The sequence below is a fragment of the Coregonus clupeaformis genome, chromosome 17, assembly GCF_020615455.1.
Source record: "Coregonus clupeaformis isolate EN_2021a chromosome 17, ASM2061545v1, whole genome shotgun sequence".
NCBI classification, from domain to species: Eukaryota; Metazoa; Chordata; class Actinopteri; order Salmoniformes; family Salmonidae; genus Coregonus; species Coregonus clupeaformis.
The window spans coordinates 55,177,894-55,205,380 of NC_059208.1; the positions used below are offsets into that span (position 1 = coordinate 55,177,894).

A 27,487-nucleotide genomic window follows, 5' to 3' on the forward strand; every position below is an offset into this window, starting at 1 on the left:
TTAATATGCAGCTGGATTTACTGCGGAGTTGCTCATTGGTTGTTCGAAATAGCATAAACAATTTATGACAACATGTGGAGCCTCGAAAGTAGAATTTGAATTTAGAAGAAAGTCAAAAACATACATTTAGCTGTTAGCTAGGCAAGTTGTTGTATTTTGAGGCTTAAAATCTAAGCTAAGACATTACATGTTTGGAAATGCAGTATGTATTTAGTTTTATTTAGATGTGAGAATTTAGACGTGAGCTAACAATCCTCTGTTCTCCTTTAGCTCATTAATTATAGAATGTTCATATATGTCAGAAAGGCCAGTCTCTTTGGCACATGACATGGAGTACAGGGAGTGGAATGTTAGCTAAAGAGACTGGTATCCAGGCTACCTTTTTTGTAGCATTTCTGACAATGCTAACATCTTTGTTAGCTGAAGCGCAGAGTTCTAACAGGTTGAGCAACTCGGTTGTTCAGCAACAACACAGATGCTTGCACCAGGCTGTCAATCATAAGAAGTGTATCAATAAACGCAAACAGATATTTTGATTAGCTAGGTAGCTAGCTAGCTAACATTAGCTAAGGTTAGCATGCTTGTCCAAAGTCCAGCAGCTAGCCTCTAGCTAGCTAACACCAGTCAGTTGAAAGCTAGCTAGCTAAGGAACAGGGAAAAAAAGGTAGCTAGCTATATTTGGTTATTATTTCAACCATTAGCTAGAGCCAGACAACAGCTGACCTCGACACAGAAGCTAGCTAACATTAAAATCAGGCTTTGCATATGGAAATGTTGTATAATGCACCTTTAAAGAGTGACTGCCCCTAAAAACCACCTAATCCCTTTGAAAACAGCGTATGTGGCATCGATATGAGTCAGAAACATTTATTCTAGTGTCAAACTTGACTACAAAGTGTAAATAGAACCTCAATGCGTCACAACGACTAAATGAGGTTGGGTTTGGATTACAATTATGTCAACAAATCATGCCCCCTTTTGCCAAGCTCCATGTGCAAATCGCCTCTCCACCCACTTCGCTTCCCTTCATTGAATGGGGCTCCGTTGTTTCATCGCCCCCAACGCGTTCAAAGGATCACGGCCGTTTGAGACTGAAAAGCCCTATAGGATTGACCAACTATGGTTTGCATGCCCTGCCGAAGGACCCTATCATGCGTAATAGGTGGTTGGAGTTCGTTGGTCCCCAGTGCAGTGGTGGTGAGTATACCAGTTTTCAGCCAAACATGTGTAACAGGTCAAAGAATTACAGATTTTTGCAACCGTTCATTTTCTATTTTTTATTTTATTTTGTGAGTTGATTTCACCAAAATATTGTATTGTTCAGCATTTCGTGTAGTCTACAGATATTGGGAGAGTTAGTTGTGTAAGTGCGCCCTCTAGTGTTGGTTTGGTTATATGCGGAGGGATGTCATGCTTTTCTCAGTCTGCATTGTACTCGGCTGGGAAAGGTATGTGTTCACTTCGGCGTGATATAAACTTGATATACCTGTTAAAACTAAAACGTTTCAGTGCACATAGTAACTTGTATGTATATTATATGATGAGTGTACGTACATTTAATCAAGCTGTGTCGTGAATTTAGCCATTTTTGAGAGTTGAGAAATTGCTAACTTAGCTAACCTCGTGTTCTGTTTAGCTGTAAGTTAGCAATCATCATTCTATCCTCTTGTGACGAAGCCCACGTTGTTCTTTTTATGTTAGGCGGATTCTGGTCGAGGGGTAGAGTTTTGAACATTTTCTCTCTTTGATGTTGAACAGGTATGTATTCCCTATATCAGGTTAAAAATATGTGTTCATTTAAAATGTTTTCATGTATTGATTAGTGTTTAATGGCACTGAAAAGCTCAAATGTGAAGGATTACATGTTGCTTCGTGCATATTACTGTATGTACTACCTATTTGAAAGATGGTTTATGTCATGTTGCACAGTATTATGTAAAGGCTAAAAGCTCAGAGTTTTTGGCAGAGATAACATGAATATGACACATACATAAGATATACACCAGATGCAATGTTTATTTTCCAATGATGTTGTATTTTATTCCTTGTATTTTTGAATGTGATTATACTGAGTCTGCATTGTACTCGGCTGGGAAAGGCGGATTCTGGTCGAGGGTAGAGTTTTGAACATTTTCTCTCTTTGATGTTGAACAGATTGAGAGAGTTGTACACAATAAAGTGCCTTCAAGTACGCCAGTGTGTTGTCTTCAGTGCACCGGAACACAACGCAGTAGTCGGCAACGAGCAGACCGCGCCGGCTACACATGCAACATAGAGAAGACCAGCAAGGGGGTCCTCATCAGCATCATGCAGACATGTCCTTGCTGTGAACATTCCTATGAATGGAACAGTCAGCCACATGTTGGCAAGTATCCGGCCAGCAACCTTCACCTGTCAGCGGCAACAGCTTTCACAGGCTCATCATTTTTACAAATACAGAAGGTAACCCACTTCATTACTTTGATACATTTTATAACCCAATTGTGAAACATAATTTATGTAAACTGACATTATTTGTTGCTTATTTTCTACTTCTTAGATGCATATAATGTCCAGGGCATAACCTAGCCTTGTGGAACTGGCCTGACCGCTGTGTTCACCATTCTATTTCACTTCACATTGTATGATATCTGAAGTGAAATAGAAAGGTGAACGAGGCGATCAGGTTGGTTCCACCAGGGGTGCAACAATATTAGGAAGGTGTTCTTAATGTTTGGTATAATCAGTATATCTCATTAGGCTGTATGTCTTTTTAGATATAGGCCTATTGTAAATGTGTATTATTGTAGCATCATCATCTTTATTGCTAAAAGAAATACAAATACACACATAACTTTAAGCTACATATTCATTTGACAGGTAATGAACTGTCCATTGATCAGCACAGCAAATAATAAAACCATGTTTGCAAAACAAGTGTTTCTGCGCTTATGTCAATATTGCACAGGTAAGCTAACGGTTACAGAAATCAGGAATGCAGACAGGGTCTATAGACCTCTATAAATGATTTACTGTGTCCAACACACCACCACCTGTTGTTATGTTGGGCACCTACTGACCAAAAAAAGATGTTATAAAAAATGTATTTTCTCAATGACATGTATTGCTAAATAAATAGGTTTAATGAAATACAGGCAGGCACCACATTACTACAAGACAGAACAGCTCGCTCAATCAAGCATGATGGTACAGTGGGGGGAAAAAAGTATTTAGTCAGCCACCAATTGTGCAAGTTCTCCCACTTAAAAAGATGAGAGGCCTGTAATTTTCATCATAGGTACACGTCAACTATGACAGACAAATTGAGGGAAAAAAATCCAGAAAATCACATTGTAGGATTTTTAATGAATTTATTTGCAAATTATGGTGGAAAATAAGTATTTGGTCACCTACAAACAAGCAAGATTTCTGGCTCTCACAGACCTGTAACTTCTTCTTTAAGAGGCTCCTCTGTCCTCCACTCGTTACCTGTATTAATGGCACCTGTTTGAACTTGTTATCAGTATAAAAGACACCTGTCCACAACCTCAAACAGTCACACTCCAAACTCCACTATGGCCAAGACCAAAGAGCTGTCAAAGGACACCAGAAACAAAATTGTAGACCTGCACCAGGCTGGGAAGACTGAATCTGCAATAGGTAAGCAGCTTGGTTTGAAGAAATCAACTGTGGGAGCAATTATTAGGAAATGGAAGACATACAAGACCACTGATAATCTCCCTCGATCTGGGGCTCCACGCAAGATCTCACCCTGTGGGGTCAAAATGATCACAAGAACGGTGAGCAAAAATCCAAGAACCACACGGGGGGACCTAGTGAATGACCTGCAGAGAGCTGGGACCAAAGTAACAAAGCCTACCATCAGTAACACACTACGCCGCCAGGGACTCAAATCCTGCAGTGCCAGACGTGTCCCCCTGCTTAAGCCAGTACATGTCCAGGCCCGTCTGAAGTTTGCTAGAGTGCATTTGGATGATCCAGAAGAGGATTGGGAGAATGTCATATGGTCAGATGAAACCAAAATATAACTTTTTGGTAAAAACTCAACTTGTCGTGTTTGGAGGACAAAGAATGCTGAGTTGCATCCAAAGAACACCATACCTACTGTGAAGCATGGGGGTGGAAACATCATGCTTTGGGGCTGTTTTTCTGCAAAGGGACCAGGACGACTGATCCGTGTAAAGGAAAGAATGAATGGGGCCATGTATCGTGAGATTTTGAGTGAAAACCTCCTTCCATCAGCAAGGGCATTGAAGATGAAACGTGGCTGGGTCTTTCAGCATGACAATGATCCAAAACACACCGCCCGGGCAACAAAGGAGTGGCTTCGTAAGAAGCATTTCAAGGTCCTGGAGTGGCCTAGCCAGTCTCCAGATCTCAACCCCATATAAAATCTTTGGAGGGAGTTGAAAGTCTGTGTTACCCAGCGACAGCCCCAAAACATCACTGCTCTAGAGGAGATCTGCATGGAGGAATGGGCCAAAATACCAGCAACAGTGTGTGAAAACCTTGTGAAGACTTACAGAAAACGTTTGACCTGTGTAATTGCCAACAAAGGGTATATAACAAAGTATTGAGAAACTTTTGTTATTGACCAAATACTTATTTTCCACCATAATTTGCAAATAAATTCATTAAAAATCCTACAATGTGATTTTCTGGATTTTATTTTCTCATTTTGTCTGTCATAGTTGACGTGTGCCTATGATGAAAATTACAGGCCTCTCTCATCTTTTTAAGTGGGAGAACTTGCACAATTGGTGGCTGACTAAATACTTTTTTCCCCCACTGTATTGTAAGTATAAAAGCAAAGCTTGTTTTCATATCATTTAAAAAGAGCTTGAAAAAGTAGTGGAATGGGATAATGTGGTGTGTGAAGAATCCAATACTTGGGAGCACCTCCTCTAAGAGTATGAATTAGGCTGTTTGAGATAGTTTGAATCCTCAGCAACCTGAATACACATTGTTTGAAGTACAATAGACCAACATAACTAATGTAGTAGGTCAAATCTGTGTGCTGGAAAACCTTGGTAGAGCATGGGTGGAATAGGCATTGTGGTGCACATGTGAATTTCCCACACTGCAAACACTCTGGCTCAGCGCCAGCGTCTGTGATACATGTCTGAGCCAGGCATTCAACACAACAGAGAAAGAACAAGGCTGGTTGGAGTTTATATTGCAGGGAGGAACTGGACAGGACTCAAACTGAAGTTGGTGCCCAGTTTTTGATCCAAAAGTCAGTCAGATCCCAAAATGCGCCCTGAAATTCAAACAAAGTGTTATCAAGACAAGGAGCGTTATTTATCCACTTGTCAGTGCCAGTGTAATTTGACATACATGTATCTGATGAAGAGGTTAAATCTGACACTGAGCTTTGGTTAGTAAATGAGCTCAGCATTGCAGAGGACAGAGAGAAATGATGGCAGCCATACTTTTTATGTCAACAGTGAAGCGGTTCCAAATCACAGCTTGCCTCGTTCCAAATCTAGATCCTCTCGAATCATGTGTCAAAACGTCAAGCAGCAAGCATCCCATGATCTAGCCAGGATAATTTGTCTGTGTCCCAAATTGCACCCTTTTCCCTATGTAGTGCACTACTTTTGACCAGGGTGAATAGGGCTTTTTTTTGCCTATTGGGTTTTATTTTTCAAAGCATCTTAGCATAGGCTCAAAACAATTATCTGTAAGGTCCCTCAGTCGAGTAGTGAATTTCAAGCACAATTTCAACCAAAAGGACCAGGGAGGTTTTCCAATGTCTGGCAAAGAAGAGCACCGATTTGGTAAATGGTAAAAAAAAAAAAAAAGCAGACACTGAATATCCCTTTGATCATGGTGAAGTTACTAATTAGGCTTTGGATGATGTATCAATACACCCAGTCACTAAAAAGATACAGGCGTCCTTCCTAATTCAGTTGCAGGAAACAGCTCAGGGATTTCATCATGAGGTGATTTTAGGGGAAAACTGAGGATGGATCAGCAACATTGTAGTTACTCCATAATACTAACCATAACAACAGAGTGAAAAGATTGAAGCCTGTACATTATAAAAATATTCTGAAGCATGCATCCTGTTTGCAACAAGGCACTAAAGTAAAACTGTGAAAAATGTGGCGAAACAATTTTGTCCTGAATACAAGGTGTTATGTTTGGAGCAAATCCAACACAACACAACACATCACTGAGTACCACTCTTCATATTTTCAAGCATGGTGGTGGCTACATCATGTTATGGGTATGCTTGTCATCGGCAAGGACTGGAGAGTTTTTCAGGATAAAAAGAAACAGAATGGAGCTCAGCACAGGCAAAATCCTATAGGAAAACCACCAGAAACAGGGAGACTAAATCTACACTGGAGCTGCTCACCAAGATGACAGTGAATGTTCCCTAGTGGCCTAGTTACAGTTTAGACTTTAATCTGTTTGAAGATCTATGGCAAGACCTGAAAATAGCTGTCTACCAATGATCAACAAACATCTTGACAGAGCTTGAATATTTTTTTTTAAGAATAATGTGCAAATATTGCATAATCCAGGTGTGCAAAGCTCTTAGAGACATACCCAAAAAGATTCACAGCTGTAATCGCTGCCAAAGGTGATTCTAACATGTATTGACTAAGGGGGTGAATTATTACCGTATCAAGATATATTAGAGTTGTATTTTTCATTAAAAGTGCAGTGCAGTCAAAAACATGATTTATTTTTTTCACACTTTGAGGTTCAAATAACACTCTGGAATTGTGAAAATTATGATAATGCCCTTTTAGTGTATGAGCTTAAAAAATAAATAAAAAGATTTGGCATTTCAGTCTGTTCAGGTGGGATGGAGTTTTTGGCCCACAGCATGACATCACAATCTGATCTGATTATTCTGACCAATGAGCAGTTATCTTTTATTTGCATATGTATCCTCCTACTTTGAGGGGGTAAGCTGGATAGGCTCTAGAGTCTAGACGATCCTATCCGCCAATCAGAGCTGTGTATGTCAATATATTAGATTTGTATCAACGCACCCATATGAGCGTTTAGATGTGTGGTCCTCTGTAGCTCAGCTGGTAGAGCACGGTGCTTGTAACGCCAAGGTAGTGGGTTCGATCCCCGGGACCACCCATACACAAAAAAAAAATATGATGCACGCATGACTGTAAGTCGCTTTGGATAAAAGTGTCTGCTAAATGGCATATTATTATTAGATGGCAAAAGGAGGCTCATGGAAATAAAAGATATTTTCATGAAATAAACACACAATGATTTATTAGACATAGAGTGATGATATAAACATTGAATTAAAACGACTGCATGGGGGCTTTAATAAAACGACTGCATGGGGGCTTTAATAAAACGACTGCATGGGGGCTTTAATAAAACGACTGCATGGGGGCTTTAATAAAACGACTGCATGGGGGCTTTAATAAAACGACTGCATGGGGGCTTTAATAAAACGACTGCATGGGGGCTTTAATAAAACGACTGCATGGGGGCTTTAATAAAACGACTGCATGGGGGCTTTAATAAAACGACTGCATGGGGGCTTTAATCAAATCTTTTTTTGAACTTTTCTTCCACTTTGACATTACAGAATACTTTGTGTAGATTGTTGACACAGAATTCCTCATGAACCATTTTGGATTATCAGAGGGAGTAGTGAGTGATCTCCCGAATGGAAGTAATCTACTGAGGAAAACTTATATATTGAATGGAAATATTAAACTACTGATTTAGAGAGAAAAGTATAACTCTTTAAAGTGTTTGAAATGAAAAAGTTAGGAATAATTTGCTAGCTTTAATATATGACAACTGCCCTTATTACCCTATCAAGACAGAGTGCTGTGACTGCTGGATCTTTAGCTGTGTGTGTGTGTGTGTGTGTGTGTGTGTGTGTGTGTGTGTGTGTGTGTGTGTGTGTGTGTGTGTGTGTGTGTGTGTGTGTGTGTGTGTGTGTGTGTGTGTGTGTGTGTTTGTGTGTGTGTGTGCGTGCAACCTATTTGTGTGTGTGTTTCCACATGTTTAGATAGAGGTTCTGAGTCGGTTGCTTTGGTCCCAGTGCCAGGGCACAGAGCCGATACTCTGAGACTTTTAAATAAAACAACTGTTGTTTTTGGCAAGACTGTGGCTCGCAAATGTTTGTGCAACGTGTCAGGACTTTCCATTCAACAACACATTGAGACATGAATGGCAATATCAACGTTGTTTATCTAAATGGCTGCAGTGTGTGTTACGCAGTCCACATTCTACAGTCTGCAGTCAGACCCTTCTTCACCGATGTTCTGGGTCAACCTCAGACAATAAGTGCTACATTACTGGCCTGGCTTTCACACAGAATATGTCATCCAGAGTTATACTTTTGACTCATCTGTCCATAGAACATTCTTCCAAGAGTCTTGATGATCATCCAGGTTCTTTTTGACAAACTTGAGTCTACTTATTGGATGAGATGGGTTCCATTATGTCTGGAGAATACCAAACACTGCATTCCACAGTAAGAACCTCACACCAACGGTAAAGCATGGTGGTGGTAGTGTGATGGTTTCGGGATGCTTTGCTGCCTCAGGACCTGGACGACTTGCCTTAATAGAAGGAACCATGAATTCTGCTCTGTATCAGAGAACTCTACAGGAGAATGGCAGGTCATCCGTCTGTGAGATGAAGCTGAAGCGTAGCTGGGACATGCAGCATAACCAACAATGCATTTAACAGTATTATTATTTATTATTATTTTTATTTACAGTAGGGAGGCTATATATACAGGGGGTAGCGATACAGAGTCAATGTGCGAGGGCACAGGTTAGTCGAGGTAATTGAGGTAATATGTACATGTAGGTAGAGATAAAGTGACTATACATAGATAATAAACAGAGAGTAGCAGCAGTGTAAAAGCGGGGGTGTGGGGGGACAATGCAAATAGTCCAGGTAGCCATGATTAGCTGTTCAGGAGTCTTATGGCATGGGGGTAGAAGCTGTTAAGAAGCCTTTTGGACCTAGACTTGGCGCTCCGGTACCCCATGCCAAATCTTTTCAGTCTCCTGAGGGGGTATAGGCTTTGTCATGCCCTCTTCACGACTGTCTTAGTGTGTTTGGACCATGATAGTTTGTTGGTGATGTGGACACCAAGGAACTTGAAGCTCTCAACCTGCTTCACTACAGCCCTGTCGATGAGAATGGGGGGCGTGCTCGGTCCTCTTTTCCTGTAGTCCACAATCATCTCCTTTGTCTTGATCACGTTGAGGGAGAGGGTGTTATCCTGGCACCACACGGCAGGTCTCTGACCTCATCCCTATAGGCTGTCTCATCGTTGCTCGGTGATCAGGCCTACCACTGTTGTGTCATCGGCAAACTTAATGATGGTGTTGGAGTCATGACTGGCCATGCAGTCATCGGTGAACAGGGAGTACAGGAGGAGACTGAGCCCACACCCCTGAGGGGCCCCCGTGTTGAGGATCAGCGTGGCAGATGTGTTGTTACCTACCCTTACCACCTGGGGGCGGCCCGTCAGGAAGTCCAGGATCCAGTTGCAGAGGGAGGTGTTTAGTCCCACGGTCCTTAGCTTAGTGATCAACTTTGAGGGCACTATGATGTTGAATGCTGAGCTGTAGTCAATGAATAGCATTCTCACGTAGGTGTTCCTTTTGTCCAGGTGGGAAAGGGCAGTGTGGAATGCAATAGAGATTGCATCATCTGTGGATCTGTTGGGGTGGTATGCAAATTGGAGTGGGTCTAGGGTTTCTGGGATAATGGTGTTGATGTGAGCCATGACCAGCCTTTCAAAGCACTTCATGGCTACAGACGTGAGTGCTACGGGTCGGAAGTCATTTAGGCAGGTTACCTTATTGTTCTTGGGCCCAAGGACTATGGTGGTCTGCTTGAAACATGTTGGTGTTACAGACTCAGTCAGGGACAGGTTGAAAATGTCAGTGAAGACACTTGCCAGCTGGTCAACGCATGCTCGGAGTACACGTCCTGGTAATCCGTCTGGCCCTGCGGTCTTGTGAATGTTGACCTGTTTAAAGGTCTTACTCACACCGGCTACGGAGAGCGTGAGCACACAGTCGTCCGGAACAGCTGATGCGCTCATGCATGCTTCAGTGTTGCTTGCCTCGAAGCAAGCATAGAAGTAATTTAGCTCGTCTGGTAGGCTTGTGTCACTTGGCAGCTTGCGGCTGTGCTTCCCTTTGTAGTCTGTAAGAGTTTGCATGCCCTGCCACATCTGACGAGTGTCGGAGCCAGTATAGTACGATTCAATCTTAGTCCTGTATTGACGCTTTGCCTGTTTGATGGTTCGTCTGAGGGAAATGCGGGATTTCTTATAAGCGTCCGGGTTAGAGTCCCACTCATTGAAAGCGGCAGCTCTACCCTTTAGCTCAGTGCGGATGTTGCCTGTAATCCATGGCTTCTGGTTGGGGTATGTACGTACGGTCACTGTGGGGACAACGTCATCGATGCACTTATTCATGAAGCCAGTGACTGATGTGGTGTACTCCTCAATGTCATCGGAAGAATCCAGGAACATATTCCAGTCTGTGCTAGCAAAACAGTCCTGTAGTTTAGCATCTGCGTCATCTGACCACTTCTTTATTGACGAGTCACTGGTGCTTCCTGCTTTAGTTTTTGCTTATAAGCAGGAATCAGGAGGATAGAGTTATGGTCAGATTTGCCAAATGGAGGGCGAGGGAGAGCTTTGTACACGTCTCTGTGTGTGGAGTAAAGGTAGTCTGGAGTTTTTTTCCCTCTGGTTGCAGATTTAACATGCTGGTAGAAATGAGGTAAAACGGATTTAAGTTTCCCTGCATTAAAGTCCCCGGCCACTAGGAGCGCCACTTCTGGATGAGCGTTTTCCTGTTTGTTTATGGCCTTATACAGCTCACCGTCCGCCATTATGATACTCCTCCATAGGAATGAATGGGAATTTACAGTATTTCATTGTCATGTTTCAAGGACAAAAATACATGTACAGTGGGGAAAAAAAGTATTTAGTCAGCCACCAATTGTGCAAGTTCTCCCACTTAAAAAGATGAGAGAGGCCTGTAATTTTCATCATAGGTACACGTCAACTATGACAGACAAAATGAGAAAAAAAAATCCAGTAAATCACATTGTAGGATTTTTAATGAATTTATTTGCAAATTATGGTGGAAAATAAGTATTTGGTCACCTACAAACAAGCAAGATTTCTGGCTCTCACAGACCTGTAACTTCTTCTTTAAGAGGCTCCTCTGTCCTATACTCATTACCTGTATTAATGGCACCTGTTTGAACTTGTTATCAGTATAAAAGACAAAGTTCACAACCTCAAACAGTCACACTCCAAACTCCACTATGGCCAAGACCAAAGAGCTGTCAAAGGACACCAGAAACAAAATTGTAGACCTGCACCAGGCTGGGAAAACTGAATCTGCAATAGGTAAGCAGCTTGGTTTGAAGAAATCAACTGTGGGAGCAATTATTAGGAAATGGAAGACATACAAGACCACTGATAATCTCCCTCGATCTGGGGCTCCACGCAAGATCTCACCCTGTGGGGTCAAAATGATCACAAGAACGGTGAGCAAAAATCCCAGAACCACACGGGGGGACCTAGTGAATGACCTGCAGAGAGCTGGGACCAAAGTAACAAAGCCTACCATCAGTAACAGACTACGCCGCCAGGGACTCAAATCCTGAAGTGCCAGACGTGTCCCCCTGCTTAAGCCAGTACATGTCCAGGCCCGTCTGAAGTTTGCTAGAGTGCATTTGGATGATCCAGAAGAGGATTGGGAGAATGTCATATGGTCAGATGAAACCAAAATATAACTTTTTGGTAAAAACTCAACTCGTCGTGTTTGGAGGACAAAGAATGCTGAGTTGCATCCAAAGAACACCATACCTACTGTGAAGCATGGGGGTGGAAACATCATGCTTTGGGGCTGTTTTTCTGCAAAGGGACCAGGACGACTGATCCGTGTAAAGGAAAGAATGAATGGGGCCATGTATCGTGAGATTTTGAGTGAAAACCTCCTTCCATCAGCAAGGGCATTGAAGATGAAATGTGGCTGGGTCTTTCAGCATGACAATGATCCCAAACACACCGCCCGGCAACGAAGTAGTGGCTTCGTAAGAAGCATTTCAAGGTCCTGGAGTGGCCTAGCCAGTCTCCAGATCTCAACCCCATAGAAAATCTTTGGAGGGAGTTGAAAGTCTGTGTTGTAGCGACAGCCCCAAAACATCACTGCTCTAGAGGAGATCTGCATGGAGGAATGGACCAAAATACCAGCAACAGTGTGTGAAAACCTTGTGAAGACTTACAGAAAACATTTGACCTGTGTAATTGCCAACAAAGGGTATATAACAAAGTATTGAGAAACTTTTGTTATTGACCAAATACTTATTTTCCACCATAATTTGCAAATAAATTCATTTAAAATCCTACAATGTGATTTTCTGGAGAAAAAAAATCTCATTTTGTCTGTCATAGTTGACGTGTACCTATGATGGAAAATACAGGCCTCTCCCATCTTTTTAAGTGGGAGAACTTGCACAATTGGTGGCTGACTAAATACTTTTTTTCCCCACTGTACCTTCCAGGGGTTGCTGGCTATCAATGATCCCGGTCAACAATTCATCTATCTCTGGTCTTACTGGGGGTCCGTCACAAATCTTGAAACATTCCCTACGAGCAACAGCATTTTGTCTTCTTTAAGTTGATTGTTGTGTTTTTCCACAGGACCTTAGGAAGGCAAGACAATATAGAAATTATATTAGTAATTATGTATGATATTGTTTGTGTTACATTTCTGTCACACAAATACATTTAGGCCCCACTGTGTTGTGTTACGTTTATGCCCCACTGTGTTGTGTTACACAAGAAAACTAACATTTCAAAGTGACAGTGATTTTGTTGAAGTGGGCCAACAATAAATACAGTATCTTACCTGAAGTTGTTGTAGCCTCCTTTTGATGAGCTTTTAGTTTGAGTTGAATTCATTACAGATGGTATTCCAGGCATTCTTTTTCTTGTTTTCTGTTAATGAATCATGCTGTTTGTTCTCGATAATTGGGTGGTTTGACACAATTCGCTTCAAGGTTGTTTTTTTTAAGTCAAATTCTTTGAGCGTTTTTTTTTTTTTTACCTCCGTCCATTGTTTGGTTTAGGTGACTTGCTCCAATTCCACACAATGCTTATTTATTAGTGTCCCATCCCTGGTTTTTAAGCATCCTCAGGTCAGCACCATGTGCACATCGTTAATCTAATCAGGCTTCACAAAGATTACTGGTTAGTCCTTACTTACAGTGGCTTGCGAAAGTATTCACCCCCCTTGGCATTTTCCCTATTTTGTTGCCTTACAACCTGGAATTAAAATTGATTTTTGGGGGGTTTGTATCATTTGATTTACACAACATGCCTACCACTTTGAAGATGCAAAATAGTTTTTCTTGTGAAACAAAAAAACAGAACTTGAGCGTGCATAACTATTCACCTCCCCAAAGTCAATACTTTGTAGAGCCACCTTTTGCAGCAATTACAGCTGCAAGTCTCTTGGGGTATGTCTCTATAAGCTTGGCACATCTAGCCACTGGGATTTTTGCCCATTCTTCAAGGCAAAACTGCTCCAGCTCCTTCAAGTTGGATGGCTTCCGCTGGTGTACAGCAATCTTTAAGTCATACCACAGATTCTCAATTGGATTGAGGTCTGGGCTTTGACTAGGCCATTCCAAGACATTTCAATGTTTCCTCTTAAATCACTCGAGTGTTGCTTTAGCAGTATGCTTAGGGTCATTGTCCTGCTGGAAGGTGAACCTCCGTCCCAGTCTCAAATCTCTGGAAGACTGAAACAGGTTTCCCTCAAGAATTTCCCTGTATTTAGCGCCATCCATCATTCCTTCAATTCTGACCAGTTTCCCAGTCCATGCCGATGAAAAACATCCCCACAGCATGATGCTGCCACCATCATGCTTCACTGTGGGGATGGTGTTCTCGGGGTGATGAGAGGTGTTGGGTTTGCGCCAGACATAGCGTTTTCCTTGATGGCCAAAAAGCTCAATTTTAGTCTCATCTGACCTGAGTACCTTCTTCCATATGTTTGGGGAGTCTCCCACATGCCTTTTGGCGAACACCAAACGTGTTTGCTTATTCTTTTCTTTAAACAATGGCTTTTTTCTGGTTACTCTTCTGTAAAGCCCAGCTCTGTGGAGTGTACGGCTTAAAGTGGTCTTATGGACAGATACTCCAATCTCCGCTGTGGAGCTTTGCAGCTCCTTCAAGGTTATCTTTGGTCTCGTTGTTGCCTCTCTGATTAATGCCCTCCTTGCCTGGTACGTGAGTTTTGGTGGGCGGCCCTCTCTTGGCAGGTTTGTTGTGGTGCCATATTCTTTCAATTTTTTTAAATAATGGATTTAATGGTGTTCCGTTGGATGTTCAAAGTTTCGGATATTCTTTTATAACCCAACCCTGATCTGTACTTCTCCACAACTCCCTGGCCTGTTTGGAGAGCTCCTTGGTCGTCATGGTGCCGCTTGCTTGGTGGTGCCCCTTGCTTAGTGTTGTTGCAGACTCTGGGGCCTTTCAGAACAGGTGTATATATACTGAGATCATCTGACAGATCATGTGACACTTAGATTGCACACAGGTGGACTTTATTTAACTAATTATGTGACTGAAGGTAATTGGTTGCACCAGATCTTATTTAGGGGCTTCATAGCAAAGGGGATGAATACAGGCGTGGTCAAACGTTTTGAGAATGACACAAGTATTGGTCTTCACAAAGTTCACTGCTTCAGTGTTATGAGATATTTTTGTCAGTTGTTACTATGGTATACTGAAGTATAATTACAAGCATTCCATAAGTGTCAAAGGCTTTTATTGACAATTACATTTAGTTTATGCAAAGAGTCAATATTTGCAGTGTTGACCCTTCTTTTTCAAGACCTCTGCAATCCGCCCTGGCATGCTGTCAATTAACTTCTGGGCCACATCCTGACTGATGGCAGCCCATTCTTGCATAATCAATGCTTGGAGTTTGTCAGAATTTGTGGGTTTTTGTTTGTCCACCCGCCTCTTGAGGATCGACCACATGTTCTCAATGGGATTAAGGTCTGGGGAGTTTCCTGGCCATGGACCCAAAATGTCGATGGTTTGTTCCCCGAGCCACTTAGTTATCACTTTTGCCTTATGGCAAGGTGCTCCATCATGCTGGAAAAGGCATAGGTCGTCACCAAACTGTTCTTGGATGGTTGGGAGAAGTTGCTCTTGGAGGATGTGTTGGTACCATTCTTTATTCATGGCTGTGTTCTTAGGCAAAATTGTGAGTGAGCCCACTCCCTTGGCTGAGAAGCAACCCCACACATGAATGGTCTCAGGATGCTTTACTGTTGGCATGACACAGGACTGATGGTAGCGCTCACCTTGTCTTCTCCGGACAAGGTGTTTTCCGGATGCCCCAAACAATCGGAAAGGGGATTCATCAGAGAAAATGACTTTACCCCAGTCCCCAGCAGTCCAATCCCTGTACCTTTTGCAGAATATCAGTCTGTCTCTGATGTTTTTTCTGGAGAGAAGTGGCTTCTTTGCTGCCCTTCTTGACACCAGGCCATCCTCCAAAAGTCTTCGCCTCACTGTGCGTGCAGATGCACTCACACCTGCCTGCTGCCATTCCTGAGCAAGCTCTGCACTGGTGGTGCCCCGATCCCGCAGCTGAATCAACTTTAGGAGACGGTCCTGGCGCTTGCTGGACTTTCTTGGGCGCCCTGACGCCTTCTTCACAACAATTGAACCTCTCTCCTTGAAGTTCTTGATGATCCGATAAATGGTTGATTTAGGTGCAATCTTACTAGCAGCAATATCCTTGCCTGTGAAGCCCTTTTTGTGCAAAGCAATGATGACGGCACGTGTTTCCTTGCAGGTAACCATGGTTAAGAGAGGAAGAACAATGATTTCAAGCACCACCCTCCTTTTAAAGCTTCCACTCTGTTATTCTAACTCAATCAGCATGACAGAGTGATCTCCAGCCTTGTCTTCGTCAACAATCTCACCTGTGTTAACGAGAGAATCACTGCCATGATGGCAGCTGGTCCTTTTGTGGCAGAGCTGAAATGCAGTGGAAATGTTTTGGGGGGATTAAGTTCATTTTCATGGCAAAGAGGGACTTTGCAATTAATTGCAATTCATATGATCACTCTTCATGACATTCTGGAGTATATGCAAATTGCCATCATCAAAACTGAGGCAGCAGACTTTGTGAAAATTAGTATTTGTGTCATTCTCAAAACTTTTGACCACGACTGTACATACGCATCGCTTTTCCGTTATTTATTTTTTAGAATTTTTTTAAACAAGTTATTTTTTTCACTTCACCAATTTGGACTATTTTGTGTGTGTCCATTACATGAAAGCCAAATAAAAATCAATTTAAATTACAGGTTGTAATGCAAAAAAATAGGAAAAACGCCAAGGGGGATGAATACTTTTGCAAGGCACTGTACCTTAGTCTGGGACTCCCTAGTCTATAACTAATTAATCTGAAGTTAGTCAACGTCTAAGAAAGCCATTTTTTTAATCGGGATTAATTTAAGTAGAATTAGCTTAGTCCTGATTTAAATTAAGCTCTGTCCGTGAAACCGCCCCTACAAGTTAAAAATGTCCTGCATTGCAGCAAAGCTCTCCTGCATTAGGACGATCAGATTAATATTCTACATCTGTAGGCCTGTGTATATATATATACATTTACATTTTACATTTACGTCATTTAGCAGACGCTCTTATCCAGAGCGACTTACAAATTGGTGCACTCACCTTATAGCCAGTGGGATAACCCCTTTTCAATTTTTTTTTTATATATATATATATGGTGAATTGATCTTGTCATGGATCCAACTGTACAAAAGTATTGTATGTTTTATCAAGGAACAATTTTCATATGACCTCTTCCTTTCTTTTGAGTTGTCTTGCTGCTGTACACTCACTGGATGATGATGTATCCTACTTGACTTTGAAACCAAAGTCTTTCCAGAACAGAGTTGAATTTCAAGGCGTTCTCAGCTCAGGACAAAAGAGCTATGAAACTCTAATAAGGGATTTTCAGTTTTTTATAGCGCACTACTTTTGACCAGGGCCCATAGGGCATTGGTCACAAGGAGTGCACTATATAGAGAATAGGGTGTCATTTGGGATGCACACCAAAAGTACAGGGACTTTAAGACATGGACAGCCAGGCTGATTCTACAGTCAGGCCATTTATGAAACTGGTTTCTGCATCACTCAACCCATCAGATCAAACCCTTCTTTAATGGTCCATGGTAGAGATAGGCTAGTCCCTTAGAACAGTCCCTTATTAATCAAATGTCTCAGAGTTGGAGTGCTGATTTAGGGTCAGTTTAGCCTTTTAGATCACATTTAATAAGAATACATGGACATGGAGGAACTGATCCTAGATCAGCACTCTTTGTGAATAACTTTAACCATTAGGAACTGTATATGACAAGAAAATGACCTTAGGTCAGCCAACTCTCATTGGGCTGAAGCATAGGTCAGCCAACTCTCATTGAGCTGAAGGATAGGTCAGCCAACTCTCATTGGGCTGAAGCATAGGTCAGCCAACTCTCATTTGGCTGAAGCATAGGTCAGCCAACTCTCATTGGGCTGAAGCATAGGTCACCCAACTCTCATTGGGCTGAAGCATAGGTCAGCCAACTCTCATTGGGCTGAAGCATAGGTCAGCCAACTCTCATTGGGCTGAAGCATAGGTCAGCCTACTCTCATTGGGCTGAAGCATAGGTCAGCCAACTCTCATTGGGCTGAAGCATAGGTCAGCCAACACTCATTGAGCTTAAGCATAGCACAATCATCATCCTATACTTAAAGCAAGGTGGTAGTCAACATGGCTGTTATTACTAGGGCCATGTGTTTTGCGCAGTCATGTGATATACCTGGATTTTAATATTGATTTAAAGCTTTTTCATTTAACTGTCCCCTTTTCTTTTTCTGTCAGACGGTCCAGCACCGTCCTCTGACAATTGTTTACATAGTCATCCGAATCTCTTCACCACATGCAGTTTGATAACGCAGGTGCAGTTTTTGATTGACATTTTTATGATGCACAGCTTCACACTGAATGCCACTATTGTGTTAAAAGTCAAATGAGTAGCAGATGCATGATGAATGGTTTATCACCGGTATACTAGGTGAAATGTGTTCAGTCCTGGTGTTATCCTCTGGCAGTGGATAGTGACAATGTTTACTGGGCCGGAGAAGAGGACAAGATGTGTGTGCGTGTGCATGTGTGTGCTCTGAGGGGTAAGGTGTGTGTGTGTGTGTGTGTGTGTGTGTGCTCTGAGGGGTAAGGTGTGTGTGTGTGTGTGTGTGTGTGTGTGCTCTGAGGGGTAAGGTGTGTGTGTGTGTGTGTGTGTGTGTGTGTGTGTGTGTGTGTGTGTGTGTGTGTGTGTGTGTGTGTGTGTGTGTGTGTGTGTGTGTGTGTGTGTGTGTGTGTGTGTGTGTGTGTGCTCTGAGGGGTAATGTACTATGAGGGGTAAGGTTGACGTGGTAAGTGTGAAACACCTCTCAGATCCCCTCAGAGCCTGACAGTCCTGTGCTGGGGTTAGGATGCTGATGGTAAATCATGATAATAGGGCTTCAGGCATGTGACACATTGCTCCATGACATTGTGGTCTATTCTTTCTCTTTCTCTTTCTCTTTCTCTTTCTCCATGACTATTATCTCTCTCTCTCTCTCTCTCTCTCTCTCTCTCTCTCTCTCTCTCTCTCTCATGACTTCTCTCTCTCTCTCTCTCTCTCTCTCTCTCTCTCTCTCTCTCTCTCTCTCTCTCTCTCTCTCTCTCTCTCTCTCTCTCTCTCTCTCTCTCTCTCTCTCTCTCTCTCTCTCTCTCTCTCTCTCTCTCTCTCTCTCTCTCTCTCTCTCTCTCTCTCTCTCTCTCTCTCTCTCTCTCGCTCTCTCTCTCTCTCTCTCTCTCTCTCTCTCTCTCTCTCTCTCTCTCTCTCTCTCTCTCTCTCTCTCTCTCTCTCTCTCTCTCTCTCTCTCTCGCTCTCTCTCTCTCTCTCTCTCTCTCTCTCTCGCTCTCTCTCGCTCTCTCGCTCTCTCGCTCTCTCTGGCTTTATACATGTCCATAATACACCAATCAAAGCCTTTCTTTGGTTCAGTACAACAAGGTTTTTCCATAGTGTGTAGACCAGCAGACAGTCACAATTGGTCAGGAGTGAGAACTCCCTGTGTTGGAGAGTGTGAGCTGTCTGTCCTAAAGTGACTCTGTGTCTCAGAAATAACCAACTTTCACATAAATCAGTTTCCTTAACACATTTTCCACACCAAAGGCAATGTAAAAAATGTCATTTAACATCAAAACCCGTTAATTCCAGACATTTAAAAATAGGAGTTATAAAGACATGATGAACATGGTGGATGACATCATTGTCTTCCTGAACTGAACATCTGTGAACCAGACAAGTATTCAACCTGACACGTTTCATTGAATTCCTATAGGTTAGATTCTTAACTTTGAGGGGAAATTCAACTCACCTTGGTGGTCAAATGAAAACATAATAAACTACTTCTCCCTTCTTTAGAGAATGTAGGCCTATCCCTCCCTAGTCACAGAATTGGGGGCTGTTCGAACTTGAAGTGTCATTCCCCTCTCCAACGTAAAAAATATTTTCACACGACTTGTCCCTGTTCTGTAAAGACAATTGTACACCCTCCCCCCTCATACAATCAACTCAAAAATAATGTTCCACAAACTGGTTTCTGTGCCAATGCACCACAACCAGTAAGCAAAGCATACCAATTTCAGGCACTTCAACATTATGGTATGTGGCAACATTATTTTAGGACGACTTGGGAGAATGATGATCCACAACAGAATAGCGCTTCTCAGTATCAGAACTTAAAATACAGCCAGACTGTAAACTTCGAGAGTAGACCCACAGCTGGTCCAAATGGAATGAATGGAATGAAATATTCAAATCACTGTTATTGTTAATCAAATGAGATTTTCACTGCAGTAGAATTTTGGATTCACTTGAAAACAATAATGCAATTATTCATTGCAATAATTGTATTGTCCCTAAACAAGATGAATAGGGGAGCTTTTTGAGCTGTGTGTCTCATGTCTTCACTGTTCTTTCATGAGCAATGACGCACCTGACCTCTCCGTTTATAATGAAAATTGGTGTGGCTTTGAATGAATTTATGTGTAGTATGATTGCTAGTTAGCATATTGTAGATCTGGACAAACGATCCACCTACCACTATTGTCACTATGAATGGTGGATAGAGGGCAGTTAGACTGGTAGACTACATTGACCTGTGTTATAGTTAGCACAAGGAAAAGCATAGTGTATAAGCGAAGTGCCTAGACACCTTGATATAAGGGAGGCACAAGCACAGGAAATGTAGGTTGGATGGAATAAATTATATAGTAAAACCTGCAAAAGGGGAACGTAAACTATGCCCAATAAAAAAACACATAACCCTCCCCAAAGAAAAAAAAGTTTGACAATCCTCCCCTATTTTGGAACCCCCCCACCAATATGTCGAACTGTCCCTTATAGACAAGCCACCTCATTCATGACAAGCTTTCGTGCCTGAGGAGCAGCGTGCCTGAGGAGCAGCGGGTGAGAGTGGAGGAGAGGGGAAAAAATCAGAGTGCTCTGCTAGAAAAATGCGGGGCTCGTCCTAAAACCTGACGTCAGCAGCACGCGCTTTAATAACGTCTCCAGTCCCAGTCCGAGACAGTGGTCCTCGCGGAGGAGATGACAACTAGAAGAATGCCTGAGACTTGTGGAGTGCAAAATATTTTGTTTTTAGAAATGGAATAATTCTGGGTTCAATGAATTTAAAATTCCTAACCAGTGATGAGCTGGCTCCTGATGTGGATTCTTATAGCAGCTGGGATTCAAAAGGTGAGAAAGTGTCATCATAAAACGTTTTATTAACACATGGTTTGGACCTTATTTAGCAAATATATTTCTTTCTGAAGTACCAGACCCGACTCTTATGATTTATTAGGCCTAAATCATTGAATGTGCTAATTTCCAGTGGTGGAAAATTTACTCAATTGTCATACTTGAGTAGAAGTAAAGATACCTTGATATAAAATTACTCAAGTAAAAGTGAAAGTCACCTGGTAAAATACTACTTGAGTAAAAGTCTAAAAGTATTTGGTTTTAAATATACTTAAGTATAAACGGTAAATGCCATTGCTCAAATATACTTAAGTATCAAAAGTAAAAGTATAAATCATGTCAAATTCCTTATATTAAGCAAACCAGATGGCACAATTTCATGTGTTTTTTTATTTACTTACAGCCAGGGATGTTCTGTTGATAACTGTGAATTGGACAATTTTCCTGTCCTGCTAAGCACTCAAAATGTAACAAGTAATTCTTGGTGTCAGAGAAAGTGTCAGGAATGTAGTGATGTAAAAATAAAAGTAATCAAAAATATAAATAGTAAAGTACAGATCAGCAAAACAAACTACTTAAGTAGTACTTTAAAGTATTTTTACTGAAGTACTTTACACCACTGCTAATTTCCAATTAGAAAATAAACATAGTCGCTAACGATGAAAAAGCTATATTGAATAATGATTGGCCTACCAATATGCAATTCCTTAGTCACCATTTAGGCTTCAGAATCAGAGAAGATCATTCTGTAGAACGTTTCCACTAAAATCACCAGGCATTCCTTTTTTTCATCCCATTCTTCGTTGTACTTTACTGCCACCCTGTGGCTATGTGGAGTCACGTTTTGCATTTTACTCTAGATTCCACAAGTTCTTGGAAAATACTGTAATTAGCATGGCCTCAACAAACAGCAAGGTTTATTAACATTTATTTTTTATTGTCCTCCTGAAATATTTAAAAGAAACTCAATAGACTTCAAAAGTTAAAACTGCTCACACCGTCTCTGATTCGCTGGGCTCAAACTTATGTTATATCACTCAAACTCCATCAAAATGCATTCAGCTTGCACTTTCTCAACCTGACAGCATGCTGCATGTGTGACTCACCATTGGTCATTTCACCCAGGCTTGGCAGGAGTTAGAGGTCAAACCAGTAGAACACTCAGTGTGTTCTGACCAATATGACAGGAATGTCAAGGTCACATTAGAAGTCAATCAAGATAATTGACAATTGATTGATCACTTTTTCAGTCTCAGCACTTTACAGCATTTTATGTTGTATGTCTGTTTAAGGTCACAAGGTCAAACAAAGGTCACACAAAGGGTCAAAAGGTTATAACTCTGAACATGTCATGGTATTCACGTTCATCTCAATTCCAATTTCAGCTGCCTAGATATGATGGGGGTTAGGAATGATGCAACTATGCATTAATGTCCCTAAACATGGAATGTAAACCGACATGCACAAATCTTCTCATCCCATCAGAAAACCCAGTTTAACTTCCTGTTATGCCATATGTATATGTATATTATGACATTATTGAGTACTCTCGCTACTTTTTCTTCCTTTTTAGATTAAAGAAGGAAAGCTACATGAAGAAGACAAACTGTTAATGTCATGATCAGTTGTTGTTGTGGTCCATGTTGGTTTCATCCCCTTGAGAAACACCCACAGAACGCACTGTGAGGCGTAAAGTGACATTTTGTCGTGAGTCCCAAATGGCACCCTATTCCCTGTATAGTGCACTACTTTTGACCAGAGCCCATACTGCTCTGGTCAAAAGTAGCGCACTATATAGGGAACAGAGTGCCATTTGGGACGTATCCGTGTTCTCTGAGGTTGTTGTTGTGTAATTGACTGAGCCTGATGACAGCTGACTAGGCTTCAGCAGCAGAACTACTTGGATACTGGCACTCTGCTACACCCAGGATTAAACCTCATTGATCTGTATTAAACCCCTTATGCACGTCATCAATTTACTATTTATTAACAGATTTCTATTAGAAAACCCTAAAGGAAACGGATGGGCTGCCAAGAACAAGCTTAGGAGAACAAATATGAGCAACCTATAACATGATTAAGGTGTATTTTTTTTAACAATTAATTAATTGGAGATTAATTGTGTGTGTATAATTTACCTGGATTAGAAGCTCTTTGGTTTTATGATATTAAACATGTTGAGGCTGAAATTTAATTAGAGAGGTTTAATAGAGAACTATACCCTGCAGTAACCGGTATGGGAATCTCCAAGACAAGTTTGTTAAGCAGTGTTGTTCCACCCGTAGCCAGTCTGAGCCAGCGGACGGGCCAGTTTCCTCTGAAGGGGCTCATACAGTCTGGATCCTAGACTAAGAATCATGTTTGTAGCCAGTCTGAGCCAGCGGACGGGCCAGTTTCCTCTGAAGGGACTTATACAGTCTGGATCCAAGACCAACCGTCATTTGTTTGGTTGTAAAACTCTCCCTGGTGGCTTGTTCAGACAGCACATCTGTTTATGAGTGCTTTAAAAATGTTCTGTTTATGATCTTGGCATGAATATATACAGTTTGTTCAGGCAATATTCATGAGGTGAAATGTTGGACACATTTTATTGGAATTGTTTTGTCACTTCAGCTGAGAATATACTTTTATATTTTCAATGAAACAATATGATAAATGGGCAGAATAATATGTAGACAGGGATCAAACATTACTTAGACTAACCTGCGTCATATTGATGAAATAATTTTTTCAAATGTAGCCTTGGCCATGGGACAGGAATACTAACTCAAGACCTGGGGAATGGCAGATAGCCTAGCGGTTAAGAGCGTTGGGCCAGGGACTGAGAGGTCACTGGTTCGAATCCCCAAGCTGACTAAGTGTGTCTTTGAGCAAGCCAATTCATCCTAATTGCCCTGGGTAAACGCGTTGCCTAAATGACTCAAACGTAATTGTCTCTCCATTACCCTGTAATTCAACCTTTCTGTTATTGGCAGCAGGTGGTTAAGAGCGTTGTGCCAGTAATTGAAAGGTCGCTGGTTCTAATCCCCGAGCCGACTAGGTGAAAAATCTGCCGATGTGCCCTTGAGCAAGGCACTTAACCCTAATTGCTCTGGATAAGAGCGTCTGCTAAATGACTAAATTGTACAATCTGACAGCCCTAAAAATAATCAAATTAAACTTTATTTGTCACATGCGCCGACCTTTTAGCACATTCAGGAGGTGCAACACTTATCTAGCCCTGTAGGGGATTTGGGTCTATTACGTCAGGGAGTTAGTTAGGACAGGTTGGAAATGAAAATATTAAGGACATGAAGCTAATTATGACTTTGTTCCTTGGGGTGAATTAATACTGCTTATGTAACAGACTATTATTCCCCTGTAACTGTTGCTGCTTCAACCGAATGCTAAGAAGTGTTTTTAATTGTCCCAGCTATGGTAGCCTACTCAGAAAACATACATATTTGATGCTTTAGGGATGTCTGTTCTCTACCTACATGGTTTATTGTGTTACCCAAGGTCATAGCGTTTGACCGTACCAAACTAAAATATGTATTATGTACAGTGTATCAAAGTGCATGACACTAACTCCTCTCTGTCCCTCACATCTAGGCCTACTCCCAGACCCAGAATTCCACTGCAATGCTGCCCCTAGCAGAACCCACAGACCTAGAGCCGTACAACCGGACCCAGTACTGCCACTGGCCCTGTGAGTGCCCCCCGGTCCTCCCCTCCTGCCCCCCAGGGGTGAGCCTGCTCATGGACGGCTGTGACTGCTGCAAGGCCTGCGCCAGGCAGGCGGGGGAGGGGTGCAACGAGGCAGACGCCTGTGACTACCATAAGGGACTGTACTGTGACTACAGCTCGGACAAGCCTAGGTACGAAAAAGGAGTGTGTGCCTGTAAGTGTCAATCTAACCTACTGAAGACTGTTGTCTTACATCAGATCGCGTCACTCCTACGCCACACTTGTCCCTCAACCGAGTGTAGGCGGAATCGACCCGCTATCTGACGTAAGACAATGACTTAAGACACCAGTTATAAGTCACAGTAACACTGCTATGATCGTATCCCAGCACACTAATTGCACATCTAGTAAAGTGTAATCCTCGAAGAAAATGAGAAATGCAATGACAAAGTAACAATTATCAAAGGAAATCATATTACCCGATGTCATGACATGTTCGTTTTTGTTCAGACATCACTAAAAACAAAAGCTGCTACATTACCTTGTCATCGTTACCTTATTCACTGTGTGTCTCTCTGTGATGTAAGACTGCTGTCCTGACCTTCTTTGACAGATATGGTTGGTACGGGCTGTGAGCATGACGGTGTGATCTACCGGAATGGGCAGAGCTTCAAGCCCAGCTGTAAATACCAGTGCCTGTGTGTGAACGGGGCCATCGGGTGCGTGACCCTGTGTACAGACTCCCAGCCTCCCCGGGTGTGGTGCCAGAACCCGAGGAGGGTTAAGATCCCCGGACGCTGCTGTGAACAGTGGATCTGTGACGAGCCCAAGAAGGGGAGGAAGACTGCTCCAAGACATGCAGTGGAGGGTAGGACACAGATCCATCAATCAATCAATCAATCAATCAATCAATCAATCAAGGTTAAGTTCATGTTTTATTATGCCCTTTGAAAGTATCATAATATGTACATAGGGATGTGTTTTGTAAGAGCTCTCAACAATCAATAATTTAATAAATCAATCATCAATGGTGGCTGGTGTCACTTTAAATGAGAGGACATGCTCTTACTAATAGCTGGAATGGAATGAATGGAACAGTATGATACCATCCCATTCCAGTCATTACTATGAGCTGTCCTCCCGTCACCAGCATCCACTGCAGTCTGATACAGTTGACATTGTATGTATTGAGAATCTTAAAACACTATAATAACACAGGTGCATATTGGGTATTACTTTGTGAATTGTGAAGCAAAATAGTTTAAGGACTTGAGAGTAGCTCACAGGAAGTACTGCTGTTGCAGCAGTATGTTGTGTGGGCTCTTGGAACAATATCAGCGGTGGACTAGGTTGTTACTCCAGGGAGGACCAGAGGTGGCGCTGTGTAAGGGAAGACCAAGCCCTTTTCCTGTACGCTCTCTCTCTCTCCCGCTCTGTGTGTCTCAGTGTTATTTTTGGGTAGTTCAAGTACTCAGCGATCCTGGCCAGTAGTGTGCAAAGCCAAAAGAGAACTTGGATTTACTAGGGAATGTTTGTTTTGGTTAAAAATACAAAATAGCAACGAGACCTGTCACCCTTGCACAACTTAACTATCAATCTTGAAGGTAAAAGCACTTCTCATGGCAACAAGCTATTAGGTCCAGTTTTGATGAATAATTATATCACTGCCCATATTCAATTGTTATTATTCTCTCTCTCTCTCTCTGTCATTTTATCTATGTCTCTCTCATTTTCTCTCTCTCTCTCTCTCTCTCTCTCTCTCTCTCTCTCTCTCTCTCTCTCTCTCTCTCTCTCTCTCTCTCTCTCTCTCTCTCTCTCTCTCTCTCTCTCTCTCTCTCTCTCTCTCTCTCTCTCTGTCTCTCTGTCTGTCTGTGTTAAAATAGCTCTTCCTGCTGAGGCTCAGGGCCAGAGCAGGAACTGTGTGATCCAGACCACTTCATGGAGTATCTGTTCTAAGACATGTGGTCGAGGTGTGTCACTGCGCGTATCCAACGCCAACGAGAGGTGTGAGATGGTGAAAGAGTCCCGCCTCTGCAACATACGGCCCTGTGAAGTGGACATCACCAAGCACATCAAGGTACTGACGTGCACAGACTCACATGCACCCTCAAATATGCATGCACACGTGGACACAGACACACATGCGCTCTCAAATATGCACTCACACGTGGACACAGACACACGTACACTCCCAAATATGCACGCACACGTGGACACATGCATACGCATGCATTGCATAGAGGTCAAATGTTTGTTCATGATATCTATATTGAAGAGTTCACATTGACAAATACAACATTCCCAAGATTATAGGAACATTACAAAGAAACTATCAATAGCATTGATTCAATCATTCAACTCGTCCTCTTTCTCTTATCTCTCTCAGCCAGGGAAGAAGTGTCTGAACATCTACAGAGAAGAGCAGCCAAAAAACTTCACCATCTCAGGCTGTGTCAGTAAGCAGCCTTACCGGCCTAAATACTGTGGTGTCTGCATGGCCACGGACCATCGCTGCTGCATTCCCTACAAGTCCAAGACCATCTACGTGGAGTTTGTGTGTCCCAACGGGGCCGTGTTCACCTGGCAGGTCATGTGGATCAACGCCTGCTTCTGTAACCTCAGTTGCAGGAACCCCAACAACATATTCGCCGAGCTGGAGAATTACTATGGCTACCCTGAGGTCGTGAACTGAGACATTTCAATAATAAGCCTTAAGCTTATTAAGGGCTCTATTCAATCTGTATCGCTGAAGCGTTACAGATTCCGCGATAGAAATGTAAAGGTAATTTCTGATTGAGCCGACATATGCAGCGTTGACCGTGAATGCAGTCTCTGCTAACATGGGAACATTGCCTTTAAATTTACGGATTAGAGCCCTAAACTTCCATCTGCCTACATTTTTATTTTATTTTCCCTTCCTCAACCGTTTTTGTTTTGTCAG

At 42.2% G+C, this 27,487-nt stretch overlaps 1 protein-coding gene across 2 annotated transcripts; it reads left to right on the plus strand.

Moving 5' to 3' along the window:
* Nucleotides 1-1,034: 1,034 nt before the first annotated feature.
* LOC121586759 (CCN family member 4-like) lies at nucleotides 1,035-27,342 on the plus strand. Of its 2 annotated transcripts, XM_045226423.1 has the most exons (6): nucleotides 1,035-1,223; nucleotides 2,265-2,442; nucleotides 24,472-24,760; nucleotides 25,160-25,414; nucleotides 26,430-26,623; nucleotides 26,933-27,342. In XM_045226423.1, exons 1-6 carry the CDS (start codon nucleotides 1,120-1,122, stop codon nucleotides 27,236-27,238), a joined length of 1,326 nt encoding a protein of 441 aa, XP_045082358.1. In that variant the 5' UTR covers nucleotides 1,035-1,119; the 3' UTR covers nucleotides 27,239-27,342. The 2 variants fall into 2 exon arrangements, with proteins under 2 accessions (XP_045082358.1, XP_041759656.1); XM_041903722.2 differs by lacking the exons at nucleotides 1,035-1,223; nucleotides 2,265-2,442 and adding an exon at nucleotides 20,333-20,877.
* The last annotated feature ends 145 nt before the right edge of the window (nucleotides 27,343-27,487 follow it).

Excerpts from the sequence above, each read along its gene's own strand:
- LOC121586759 (XM_045226423.1), top strand. The coding sequence starts at position 1,120 with ATGGTTTGCATGCCCTGCCGAAGGACCCTATCATGCGTAATAGGTGGT. Across the intron at positions 24,761-25,159 it reads CGAAAAAGGAGTGTGTGCCT|ATATGGTTGGTACGGGCTGT; the intron begins GTAAGTGTCAAT and ends CTTCTTTGACAG. Across the intron at positions 26,624-26,932 it reads ACATCACCAAGCACATCAAG|CCAGGGAAGAAGTGTCTGAA; the intron begins GTACTGACGTGC and ends TATCTCTCTCAG.